The sequence below is a fragment of the Tiliqua scincoides genome, chromosome 5 (assembly GCF_035046505.1).
Source record: "Tiliqua scincoides isolate rTilSci1 chromosome 5, rTilSci1.hap2, whole genome shotgun sequence".
Lineage (NCBI taxonomy): Eukaryota > Metazoa > Chordata > Lepidosauria > Squamata > Scincidae > Tiliqua > Tiliqua scincoides.
This window is the reverse complement of record NC_089825.1, coordinates 74,740,021-74,753,617: the sequence shown is the minus strand read 5'-3', so window position 1 is coordinate 74,753,617 and position 13,597 is coordinate 74,740,021. Positions and strand designations below refer to the sequence as shown.

General features: G+C 43.3%; 1 protein-coding gene across 5 annotated transcripts in view; it reads left to right on the top strand.

Annotated features, from left to right (window-relative positions):
* The window catches only part of ANKRD17 (ankyrin repeat domain 17), a 155,067-nt gene that overhangs the window by 126,574 nt on the left and 14,896 nt on the right, over positions 1-13,597 (top strand). For all 5 annotated transcript variants that reach the window (XM_066627454.1, XM_066627455.1, XM_066627453.1 and 2 more), the window contains exons 24-28: positions 328-444; positions 4,635-4,806; positions 11,029-11,476; positions 12,527-12,682; positions 13,310-13,459. In XM_066627454.1, the coding sequence (XP_066483551.1) occupies positions 328-444; positions 4,635-4,806; positions 11,029-11,476; positions 12,527-12,682; positions 13,310-13,459 (1,043 nt within the window). The remainder of the gene's footprint in view (positions 1-327; positions 445-4,634; positions 4,807-11,028; positions 11,477-12,526; positions 12,683-13,309; positions 13,460-13,597) is intronic.

Genomic DNA, 13,597 nt, shown 5'->3' with positions numbered 1-13,597 from the left:
ACAAAACAAATATATATACAAAACAAATATAGCTTGTTTTGGCATAGAATAAGGGCATAGAATAAGGGCATAGAATAAGGGCACTGGCATAGAATAAGGGCCTTTCCAGAATCATTAATTAAGTTTTCCCCTCAAAATTAGAAGGGTTTCAAAATCCCCCAATTTCTGTGCTCTTTTGTATAACTTTTTAACACAACTGATTTTGTGTTAAAATCGGTTTTGTACCCTAGCACTCAAGGTCAGTGCATTGTATTTGTTCAACTCCTTGTGATCTTCCTCATTCAAAAGTGGTGATACTTTTTTCTTTTTTTAACTTGGCTGTTTTAGGAAATGTTGAAGAAGTGTCACCTCTGTATAGAATCAATCGTTCAAGCCAAAGATAGGCAAGCTGCTGAAGCAAACAAAAATGCAAGCATTCTTTTAGAGGAGTTGGATTTGGAAAAGGTAAGAAATTCCATTTCTGAAAAGCTTGTGTGGTGGTGGCTGCAGTGCAAGGGGGAAGAAACGAGCCACTTACTGTATTAGGCTTGCTAGAATAAACTGAACAATAATCCTGGAGTCCTGAGAGAAGACACTCTAGTGCAGCGGTTCTCAAACTGGGGTGTCGCGATGCCTGAGGACCTCAGCCTCTGACCCCTTAAGAGACAGGGAAAGGGGGAAGGCAGCAACGTGATCCCCAGGATTGTGCAGCTGTAGGGGCAGAGGGGCTTTTTTCTAACATTCCCTACCTAATACCGGGATCTGGGGGGGAGTGAGGAGAGTCCTGCAGGGCTCCCTGCAGGGCTCCCTGTAGCTTTTAATTCAATTCAATAAACCTTTAGTGGCATAATAAAATGATCAGAAGATAAGCACATAAGCATAACAATATCAGATAAGAGAATCAACCGAATTCATTTGTCTCCGTCTTGCCATCTGTTTAAAAAAAACTAGCAACCCTCTCAAGAGTCTTAGCATCCTCCTCTGAGGATGCACCATATCTTATCTTGATCAGTTTGCCCACTTATCTTTGCTGAAATCAAATCTAGATGTGATAATCGCAGGTCTTGATACCATGGGCAGTACAGGATCATAGGCATTAAGGTTTCAGCCTCCCCTAATTGACATACACATCATCTCTCAGAGTGAGGGATCCCATTAAATCTACTGAATAGAATTGCTGACAGCATCACATTACATCTAGCTAATTAGAGTGCTCTATAGTTCTTCAGACAAGTTAGAAGATAGGGGGCTGGCTGTCCATATTTTAAAGGAATTGACAAATATAATGGAGAACATGTCTTATTAGCAGCACCCCATTTCTCCTTCTGCTCAGTATCTAAGAACCTATGCTTAATCGCCTACATGGTTTAATGATCCTAGTAGATGTTTCTATACCCATTAACCTAATTTTCTTAACAAAATCTACAAGACCAACTGGAGGCTCTGCCTCTGATAGAAGATGGGGGAGACGGCACTCATCGCCATTTTTGTTTAGTAGTCTCAGCCAGAATTTAGCCACTCTCAACAGTGCTATAGTTTCCAGAAAATGCTGGCCAGTGTCTAAGCATAGTACAGTGTATGGAACCGAACAGGGAAGCCCTAGAATTTTATGAAGAAAAATAGCTTGATTCTGTTCAAGCGAACAGTCCACAAACTTATCCATAGTGGAACACCATACAACATTTGAACAGTAATTTTTGCATCATAAACCTTCAGGGTTTTACTTGTAAACAGTAAAAAAAAAATTGATTGCAATCCACTTCCGGTTTCACGATCACAACCCCGAAGTGGATCACAATCAATCTTTTTACTGTTTACAACCCACAGGGACCCCTGCAGAGGGCTCTGTGGGGGTACCCTCACTGCCCAGACTTTGGCAGCAGGTAGGAAATGTTAGAAAGAAGCCCCCTCTGCCCCACAGCAGTGCAATCCTGGGGATTGCATCACTGCCATTTTCCATGCCCCCCACAAAGACTTACCTCAGGGCTCAAACATTAAGGGAGCTTGAGAACCCTTGGTCTAGTGGTTCTTCCCCTTGTCTTCCCCCCTCACTTTCCTGTGTTCTCCCCACTTGCCCTCTTTCCATAGCCAGTAACGCAGTTAGTGGTCAGTGGAAGCACGGAATCTACTCTTTGATTTTGGGCAAGAAGAGAGCTTCAATGACTACTTGGCAACCCAGTTCTTGTATCACTTAACCAAAACCCCTGATGTCCCCCAGTGACTCCCATGCTATAGCCATTGGCTTGGAGGAGGCAGAGGTACCCAGTGACTGTCCACTACCCATCAGGGATTCATGGCAACCAACATGGCACAATTCTCTTTTTTTCTTTGAGGTCTCTGTGCATTCACATGTAGTGAAATTTTGCAATGTACACAGAGCCAACCTTAGATGCTTCTGGAGCTTTGTTGAGTATTCTGCCTCTGCACTTCAGTGGGTGGACCCCATGCATGGTTGAGCATGGGAAGAACACCCAAATCCTCAGTTCCTTTTCAGCTGCTGCTTAGGCAACATTGTTTCAAAATACTCCTTTTTGTCAGATATTCCCTCAGACAACAATCTACCTCAGTTTCAACCTTCATTGTACATAATAGTTTTGATCACCAGGGTGCGAAATAATGCTTACAGAAAGCCTCATTTTATAAGCAAGCTATAAAATATACCAGACTATGGTGTCTGTGCCTACCCTATTGTATGTGAATGGTTCAACACCTTTGAATTCGCTCTAGCTACAATATCTAGCTTTCAGTTCAGAAACACTCTCAACCTCAATACTGAGCAATAGTCTCAGTGCTGTGATCTCCTTTGATGAGGACAACTCAGGACCTTGGTACCTGTGTTGGCATCTGCATTTTGCATTACAATTTACTAATAATAATAAAAAATATTAAATAATACAGGTATTTATATACCGCCTTTCTTGGTCGTCAGATTTCTCCTCAGACTTTAATTCAAGGCGGTTTACATAGGCAGGCTGTTCTAAATCCTCATAGGGATTTTTACAATTGAAGAAAGGTTCTGTCTTTCAAGAACTGCACAACATTTCAGACTGATCTTTTGTGGTCTGTTACCACTTTCTGGCCTCCAGATTCCTCCCACGCAGGCTGACAAGCAGCTCCTTCATCTCTCACTTGAAGGGCGGCCAAGATGCTTCTTCGCTCACACCAAAGAGCAGGTGGAATAACTCTGCTGCTTCAAGGTCTCGCCATTCACAGTGCTGGTGGCCTCAAACTGGCAACCTTCGGATGTTATCTTCAGGCAAACGGAGGCTCAACCCTCTTGACCAGGCCTCTTGCCCATCTAACTACCACCTTCATACTGACCTTCTTTATCACGGATAGTAAAATGCTTCATACCTAACTTTATCTTACATATTTAGTAGACTCATGAGCAGTCTCAGCCTTGATACTAAATAATGATCTCCATATCAAACATTATGGATACGGACAACCAAAGCCACTCTACATTTCATTATTGGCGTCATGAACCTGCTTGCCACCAACAACAATGCTAAGTACAGTAATATCTTCTAAAACACTATTCCCTTAACACTGCTTTGTTACACCAAACTTCGTTCTAAGTGTGATTGATACCTACTGCAACCAATGGGAGCGATGTATTCTGCTCAGCATGAATCAGTTAGCAGCTTCCTGCTGTATCTTCCACAATGTCTTGTATAGTGCTGTTTCATGCAGCAGTCAGCTTTGCAGGAATATATCCCCCAAGTTATGGGAGGTATTACTGTACTTAAAAAGTTTGCAACCAAGCTGGACAGAATTCCCACTACCCTTTCTTTAGTCTCATGGGAAAGGGGGTTTGGTAGATAAAAGGTTGGTCTAAGGGGAGAAATAATTTAGGTAGATGGTTTTAATGCCATTGGCTGCAATCCTAACCACACTTTCCTGAGAGTAAGCCCCATTGAACAAAATAGCACTTACTTCTGAGTAGACCTAGTTAGACCTGAGTAGACAGTGTGCCCATTGTCGATGAAAACTGAACAAGTCTAAAATAGATGGACAGTGTGTTAGATTTTCAAAGGGTTATTCGACGTTGGTACAATCTTCTAAAATATTGTGGTGGGGGGACATTTCAATAAGGATTGGTATGACTTGACTTTCTTCCTTTGAAGACTGCTTTCATATTTACTGAGCATTTATGTATTTTCCTAATTACCAGGTAGAAAGCAGTAGCTGTAGAGTGTTAGTCAAATAGTTCTGCTAATCATGCTTCAGTGGAAATGGTATGTCACGCTGGGCAGGATTCATATTCTTGGAATAACTAGATGTTAAATAATACTCATTGAGGACGTGATGGGCAAAAAAAATAATAAAATTGTTCGTTTGTTGCTACTGTGGGGTGATTTTAAAACTTCCATGGAAGTTGTTTGTTTTTTAATCACTGTGCCCCCTGCTGCAATTTGGGGATGGAGAATTGCTATTCAGATTACTGAGAATATATATGAACCACTGTTAACAGTTGAATGTGCTGCATAGATGCTGAATATTATTATTAAGTAATCAGCTCCAACTGATGTAAATACTTCTTTTAGTCTGTGGTTTCCAGTTTAGGAAAGAATCTATCCAACTGTGATGATGCAGTTTACTAAAGAGAAACTACTAGTTTCCTTTGCTCACCCTTGTGTAATCTTGACTTGCAGCTACGGGAAGAAAGTAGGAGGCTGGCGCTAGCTGCTAAACGAGAAAAAAGGAAAGAAAAGCGAAGAAAGAAAAAAGAAGAGCAAAGGAGGAAGCTGGAAGAAATTGAGGCGAAAAACAAAGAAAATTTTGAACTGCAAGCAGCTCAAGAAAAAGAAAAACAAAAAACAGAAGGTATTTATTTGATCTATATCCTGCAAGCTCAGAACAAGTTACAACAGCTTTAAAATACAAATATTTTCTTTCTTCCATCCTTGGGATTTTTTCTCAAAACAAAATTGTCTGCAACTTTTTAAACCAGTCATTAACTTTGGTCAGTTTGAATATTTGTTGTTTAGAATATTTATATACTGCTTCTCAATAAAAATATTCTCAAAGGCATCTGTGTAGCAAAAAATATTAAGAAAACATTTTAAAAGATGATTCCCTATCCCAGAGGGGCTCACAATCTAAAAACATGTGCAAACAGCCACTGGAAAAGACATTATACTGTGCTGAATAGGGATAGTAGCACTCCCCCTGTTAAATTAAGAGAATCACTAGTTACTATTGATAGATGTTTCTGTACAAACGAATTAGAACAAAGATGCTAATTACTGTAAATTACTGCAATTCAGTAACTTACTGAAGAAATAGATAAATTTAATCATTATCCCATGATTTTAACATTGAATATGTCATTGAATACATCATTAAACTGCTTCAATTTTTTGTCTCCTCAGCCTCCATAAGCATGCAATGGTTTTCACAAAGAGCCCTCTCTCTTCCATCCACAGTGGAGAAACAGTTTTTACTGTACTTAAGCTTTCAAAGGTCAAGGATAAAGCACTTTGCTGGGATCCAGAGATCTACTTAGGTTCACTTAAGGGACCTGTTCAATCAATAATATTTTTTTTACTTTCTGTTGATCCCCATGCAATATCACTAACTGCTTTGGAAATGTCAAACAATTTTAAAAAGCAGGTTGCCATGAGCTCCAGGAAGCTGCTATAAGAACATAAGAACGGCCCCACTGGATCAGGCCATAGGCCCATCTAGTCCAGCTTCCTGTATCTCACAGCGGCCCACCAAATGCCCCAGGGAGCACACCAGATAACAAGAGACCTCATTCTGGTGCCCTCCCTTGCATCTGGCATTCTGACAGCCCATTTCTAAAATCAGGAGGTTGCACATACACATCATGGCTTGTACCCCATAATGGATTTTTCCTCCAGAAACTTGTCCAATCTCCTTTTAAAGGCATCTAGGCTAGACGCCATCACCACATCCTGTGGCAAGGAGTTCCACAGACCAACCACATGCTGAGTAAAGAAATATTTTCTTTTGTCTGTTCTAACTCTCCCAACACTCAATTTTAGTGGATGTCCCCTGGTTCTGGTATTATGTGAGAGTGTAAAGAGCATCTCTCTATCCACTCTGTCCATGCCCTGCATAATTTTGTATGTCTCAATCATGTCCCCCCTCAGGCGTCTCTTTTCTAGGCTGAAGAGGCCCAAACGCCGTAGCCTTTCCTCATAAGGAAGGTGCCCCAGCCCAGTAATCATCTTAGTCGCTCTCTTTTGCACCTTTTCCATTTCCACTGTGTCTTTTTTGAGATGCGGTGACCAGAACTTGACACAATACTCCAGGTGTGGCCTTACCATAGATTTGTACAACGGCATTATAATACTAGCCGTTTTGTTCTCAATACCCTTCCTAATGATCCCAAGCATAGAATTGGCCTTCTTCACTGCCGCCGCACATTGGGTCGACACTTTCATCGACCTGTCCACCACCACCCCAAGATCTCTCTCCTGATCTGTCACAGACAGCTCAGAACCCATCAGCCTATATCTAAAATTTTGATTTTTTTTGCCCCAATGTGCATGACTTTACACTTACTGACATTGAAGCGCATCTGCCATTTTGCTGCCCATTCTGCCAGTCTGGAGAGATCCTTCTGGAGCTCCTCACAATCACTTCTGGTCTTCACCACTCCGAAAAGTTTGGTGTCGTCTGCAAACTTAGCCACCTCACTTCTCACCCCTGTCTCCAGGTCATTTATGAAGAGGTTGAAAAGCACCGGTCCCAGGACAGATCCTTGGGGCACACCGCTTTTCACCTCTCTCCATTGTGAAAATTGCCCATTGACACCCACTCTCTGTTTCCTGGCCTCCAACCAGTTCTCAGTCCATGAGAGGACCTGTCCTCTAATTCCCTGACTGTGGAGTTTTTTCAGTAGCCTTTGGTGAGGGACCGTGTCAAATGCCTTCTGAAAGTCCAGATATATAATGTCCACGGGTTCTCCCACATCCACATGCCTGTTGACCTTTTCAAAGAATTCTATAAGGTTTGTGAGGCAAAACTTACCCTTACAGAAGCCATGCTGACTCTCCCTCAGCAAGGCCTGTTCGTCTATTTGTTTTGAGATCCTATCTTTGATGAGGCATTCCACCATCTTACCCGGTATGGATGTTAGGTTGACCGGCCTATAGTTTCCCGGGTCCCCCCTCTTTCCCTTTTTAAAGATAGGCATGACATTTGCTATCCTCCAATCTTCTGGCACCGTGGCCGTTTTGAGGGACAAGTTGCATACCTTAGTCAAGAGATCTGCAACTTCATTCTTCAATTCCTTAATAACTCTTGGGTGGATGCCATCAGGGCCCAGTGACTTATTGAACTTTAATTTATCAATGAGGTCTGAAACATCTTCTCTTTCTCTCTATCTAACGTCAGATAGAGGTTAAATCTGACTTAACTCCTCGGTCAGGAGGGGCCGTTCGGGCAGCGGTATCTGCCCGAGGTCTTCTGCCGTGAAGACAGATGCAAAGAACTCATTTAATTTCTCTGCCATCTCTAAGTCTCCTTTTATCTCCCCTTTCCGTCCCTCACCATCCAGAGGGCCAACCGCTTCTCTGGCGGGTTTCCTGCTTCTAACATATTTGAAGAAGCTTTTATTATTCCCCTTAATGTTGCTGGCCATGTGTTCCTCATAGTCTCGCTTGGCCTCCCGTATCACCTTCTTACATTTCTTTTGCCACAGTTTATGTTCCTTTTTATTCTCCTCATTAGGGCAAGACTTCCATTTTCGGAAGGAAGCTTCCTTACCCTTCACAGCCTCTCTAACTTGGCTGGTTAGCCATGTGGGCACCCTCCTGGATTTAGTGGAACCCTTCTTTCTTTGCGGTATACACCTCTGCTGGGCCTCTATTACTGTTGTTTTAAGCAGCCTCCATGCTCTCTGGAGAGATTGGACTCTTTTTACCCTCCCTTTCAACCTCCTTCTAACCAGCCTCCTCATTTGAGGGAAGTCCGCCCGTCGGAAGTCAAGGGTTTTTGTTAGAGATTTGCCTGGTATTCTTCCCCCAACGTGCATGTCAAAACGGATCACAGCATGATCACTGTTCCCCAATGGCTCAGTAACGTTTACATCTCTAACCAGGTCCTGCGTACCGCACAATATTAAATCCAGAGTCACCTGCCCTCTGGTGGGCTCCGTGACTAGCTGCTCTAAGCCACAGTCATTTAGCACGTCAAGAAATCCGGTTTCCTTATCATGACCAGATCACAAATTGACCCAGTCAATATGAGGATAATTGAAGTCCCCCATGATTACAACCCTGTCCCTCCTTGTCACCTCCCTGATCTGTTTCCTCATTTCAAGGTCCCCATCCGATTTCTGGTTTGGAGGACGATAGCACGCCCCCAGTATTACATCGCTGCACAAGCCTGGTAATTTAACCCACAGAGATTCTACAGTGGAGTCGGACCCACCTTCAATCTCTACTTTGATGGATTCTATCCCTTCCTTAACATAAACGGCCACCCCACCTCCAACACGCCCCTGCCTGTCCCTCCTGTAGAGTTTATAGCCCGGGATTGCGGTATCCCACTGATTCTCTGCATTCCACCAGGTTTCCGTTATGCCCACTATGTCAATGTTTTCCCTTGTCACCAGACATTCCAGTTCTCCCACCTTTGCTCGTAGACTTCGGGCATTCACATAAAAGCATTTGTACACGGAATGCCCCAGGATGGGCTGCTTATTCGCTCCTTTGTCCCCGCATCCTCTTATTGTGCCAAACCGTCTATCACATCCCATCACGCTACCTTTCCCAATTTCTTCTCCTACTCTGCCTTTGTCTTGTTGTTCTCTAACCTCCTCATCCTCATCCCATAGAGATGAGGAGTCCCGAACCGAATGCCCCTCGGCTCCTGTCGGCCTTCCCCCAGGGATCAGTTTAAAAGCTGCTCTGCCACCTTTTTAATGTTATGCGCCAGCAGTCTGGTTCCATTCTGGTTCAAGTGGAGCCCCTCCCTCTTGTACAGGCCCCGCTTGTCCCAAAACGTTCCCCAGTGCCTAACGAAAAGACTAATAGCCCATTCCTAATAGCCCATTCCTGTGGTGCTCTGGCATCTAGCAGCTGAAATCCTGTGGGGCTGGGGCAGCTGCTGGAGTCTCCTTGGGGTAAGGGACCGGTCTCCATTAAGCTGTGCCGAGCTTGACGGTTAGCAATGGGTCTCCTTAGTGCAGCACCTGCTATTTAGTGGGCACAGAACCAAGGCGGCCCATGTCAGCCTTTTAGGCTCGGTAGGGAGCACAGTGGTAGACTTTGCTGCCATCCCTGTCCCCTTTCTGGGCCTGATTCCCCCCTTGGTTCACCCTCCCTCCACCCAGTTCCACCCTCCCCTATCATTCCCCTACCCCGAAAACCCTCACCATCAGCCAGTGGGAACATTTACTGGCCGGAGGTCCCGCAGCGCTTCTTCCTAGTGCTGAGGCCCACTGCCAGCTGGCCCTATCCTCTGTGTCAGCGCTGTGGGCTTACCATCATCAGTGACATGCCTTATGGCACTCTCACAACAGCAGCTGTCAGGGAAGCATGCCGGCAGCCAGCATTACATAAGAACATAAGAACAGCCCCACTGGATCAGGCCATAGGCCCATCTAGTCCAGCTTCCTATATCTCACAGCGGCCCACCAAATGCCCCAGGGAGCACACCAGATAACAAGAGACCTCATCCTGGTGCCCAGAGACCTCATCCTGCATTGCCCTGGCATAGGATCAGGCCCTAAGTGAAACAAATTTTGAGCCTTCTTGGGCTTATGGGACAAGTTTCATAGTTCTTTGGCTCTTAGTCCCTGTGTTTTGGAGGCCACATACCAAAAAGCCAGTGGACAGAATGTGCCGTGTCAGTAGGTACTTATTTTGCTGTCTGTTATTGCATTTATTGTATTTAAGTAGCAGCTTTCCTTTCTCTTGACTGGATAATTAGCTAACACTCCTTGTATGAATTAATTGTGGCTCACTCTCCACTGCCCAGTAGTTGCCTTCACCCTGTACATATAATTATTTGTGTTTATCTAGATATTTAATTATCTGAGTATTTTGACTCCCCTCACTCCAGGCTATTCAAATTTGATTATTCACTGATAAAAGGTACTTTTCCATAGGTTCGGTCTCCAAGTCCAGTCTTTTCTGCATGTAGATGTTTGTCAGAATTACTTCTACCTTCAGCTGAAATTTATGGTAAAATTGCACTGTCTTCTAAATACACAAGAAATACATTTAAAAAAACTTCTGTAATTTCCAGTGAGTGCCACATCAAGCCTGTTTCTCCTGACAGTTGGGCTCGAGCCTGGAAGCTTTTATTAAACCTACCTGATCTTTTTTCTAGAGATGGGAGGATTTGTGGGTTTTTTTGGAGGGGGGATTGTTTGCAAAGACCCATAAGGAGGCTTTCTCAGTCTATAAATAAAAGTTTTATAAAGCTGTACTCCACACATTGCTCCACTGTATACTCTCCATTTCATACTATAACACAGGTGTGTCAAACTCGTTTCATACAGAGGGCCAAAGTTAGCATTCAGGGCTCCAGCGGAGGGCTGGAAGTGATGTCATTAAGCAGAAAGTGACATCATTAAGCAGCTAATGGCCAGAAATCAAACCCTGTTCTCATAGAAACTCATTAACTGCAAACGACAAAAGAGAAAGTACAGAAATCTTGGTCATATTTCAAGATTTGGGAAAGCCCAATTTTCATGTGGGCTGCCACTTCAGCCGTAACACCTCAGCAGCTGAGAGCCTGAGAGCTGGATAAAAAGCTTCCGGGGGCTGCCTTCGGCCCCCAGGCCTTATGTTTGACACCCCTGCTCTAACAGTTAGTAATACCACACTCCTGGAAGCAGGGTGGAATCACTGCCAGAAAACAGGTAGGGAATGTTTTATAAATTGGAAGAGAGTTGGTTCTTTTTTTTACTTTTTTCTTTTTCCTGCCAGGGAGTTTATATATGTAAGTCATTCCACAAATGACTTACATATATATGAGTGGGCAAGAAATGTACAGGCTTGTAGCTTTGGGAACATAGCCTGCCAGCTGTGCTATAGCAATTTTGTTTTTTTGCCTTTTCATTAGATGAGCCAGAGGTTTTAACGGAACCACCCAGTGCTACCACAACCACCACTATAGGTATATCTGCAACGTGGACAACTTTGGCAAGTTCCCATGGAAAAAGAAACAATACCGTCACCACCAGCAGTTCTAAGAGGAAAAGCAGGAAAAACAAAATCACCCCAGATAATGTTCAGATTATTTTTGATGATCAACTCCCAATCTCCTATTCTCAGCCAGAGAAAATAAATGGGGAATCAAAGAGCAGCAGTACCAGTGAAAGTGGTGACAGTGACAATATGAGGATTTCCAGCTGTAGCGATGAAAGTAGCAATAGTAACAGCAGCCACAAGAGTGACAGTCATTCCTCCACAGCAGTTCCTAGTGTTCAGAACAACAAGAAGCAGCCATCAGTGCTGGTCACCTTTCCAAAAGAAGAGCGCAAAGTAATTTCCGGCAAATCTTCAGTCAAGTAAGCAGCTATGACTTTCATTGCGAATAAAAAAAATGATTTTGTGTCATTGGCCCCCCCCCCCCAAAAAAAAACCTCTGCTCCTGAAGGTTAGAAGCAATGCCAGTTGCACCCCTGGCCCTTCTGCCACTTGGACTGTGCCTGCCAATGCCGCCTCCAACCGAGAAGTAACTGCAGTGACATATTGATGGCACTGCAATTACTTCTGGGTCACTCAGAGTGGTTGCACACTGCTCTGAGTAACTGCCTGCTTTGTTCACTATTTTGAAAGTGAAAGAAGCAGGTGGCAGCTCAGAGCAGTGCACAACCACTCCAAGTGGCTGCGAGGGAGGGGTAAGAGAACTCAGGCGCACTCACTATAGGGGGCAGTGGACGGTGGCAGTGCTCCCCTCCCCCTTGTGCCACCCATAGGGACCATTGTCAAGCATGAAAATCAAGTAAGTCATAACGCACACAGTAAGACCCTGTGAGCCTTTATCCAGGAGAATGCAAATGATTCCCCATAAGGTTTGGCTGCCTTCAAACGAGACCATACTTGATGGTAAATAGGGGAGTCCAATAGCCCAGTTTTAAGGGAAATTGCAATTTAAGAAGCATTTAGTAACTGGCATATTTGTGCTTTACAAATGTCAGATGAAATTTGATTGCTAGGTGCATTTCAAACTGGAACCATAAGAGGAACAATTCTTATTCTGCCAGTATAGATGGCCTTGGCACTGTTGGTGATCATCTGCTGCATTTTTTCCTGTGAATCTTTGATACCAATGGCCAATCATTAGAACTTAATACTATTAAACATTATTTAATTGTAAATACAAGAGGGGCTTATAGCTCAGTAAAGTTTTTATTGTCATTCATAAAACAAAGCAAAGCATAGCTTGTCTATAATGGACAACATAATTTAGGTTAGCTGTCAGCATGACACAAATTTAGTGTTCTAATATTAAAGCTGCTATTTAGTATGTATAAGGGGATTTTTAAAAATGCAATTGTCTTACATTTAGCACACAAGACTTACATTAACACACAACTCTTCCCCTCTCCCCAAAGGTTGTCGGAGGTTATTGGGGAAGTGACTGGTAACTCCTTATCCACTTGCACAAAATCTTGCCCATCACCACTCTCTTCTCCTAATGGAAAATTAACCTTAGCTAGCCCTAAACGTGGTCAGAAGAGGGAAGAAGGGTGGAAGGAGGTCGTAAGAAGGCAAGTTAAATTTGATGACTCTGGTAACTGCCAGCAGTCTTTTCCTTATGCCTGTCTCTGCTTCAGAATGTTGTATTTCTGTCTTATTTGTCTTACTGGTAAAAGTGATAGTTTGTATGTTAGCTGCCTTTTGCTTTTGTTCACACGTTGTAGCCTCTAATTTCCTATCAGGGAATTCCTATCACCCTAGAACCTGTGCTTGTTGCTGTGACCAGATATGTGGGATTGGAGTGCATTTCCTGTGCTGGTGTCTTATCATTCCCCTCCTTTCTTTTTGGCTTTCTTGCATGGGATCAGGACACTTGTATGGCTAAAACCTGATTTCAGTCCAAGTTCACTAACAGCTGTCCCTGAAACATCTGTTTCAAATGTCTTGAATTAGCTTGGTCTGTTTTTCTTTGTATCTACAGGCTGACTGAAAAAGGGGGGGTGCCTTGGGGTATGTGAGAATGTCTTTCTAACACTACTAAATAACCAAAGTCAATTCTAATGCACTGACACCCAAAGGTGTAGATTTCAGACAAATGTTGAATCTTGGTACCTTGTTTAACACACATGGTTCTGCTTCCTCACCTAATTAGCTTCATTCTATATCATTTTCACTGTTGTGATTTGTTCTTGTTTAAGATCAAAGAAGGTTTCTGTTCCATCAACTGTAATTTCCAGAGTAATTGGAAGAGGTGGTTGTAACATCAATGCTATCCGAGAGTTTACTGGAGCACACATAGACATTGATAAACAGAAGGACAAAACAGGGGACAGAATAATAACAATAAGGTAAATACTTATTCAGGCACTATTTATATTATAGTTTCTGTAGGAGCCTAGTTATATGGATTTACTTGGAGGACTCCTGTATTACATTATTAAATAAGACTGTGTATCTGAGCTGTTACTTGTGTGGAACAGATTTCA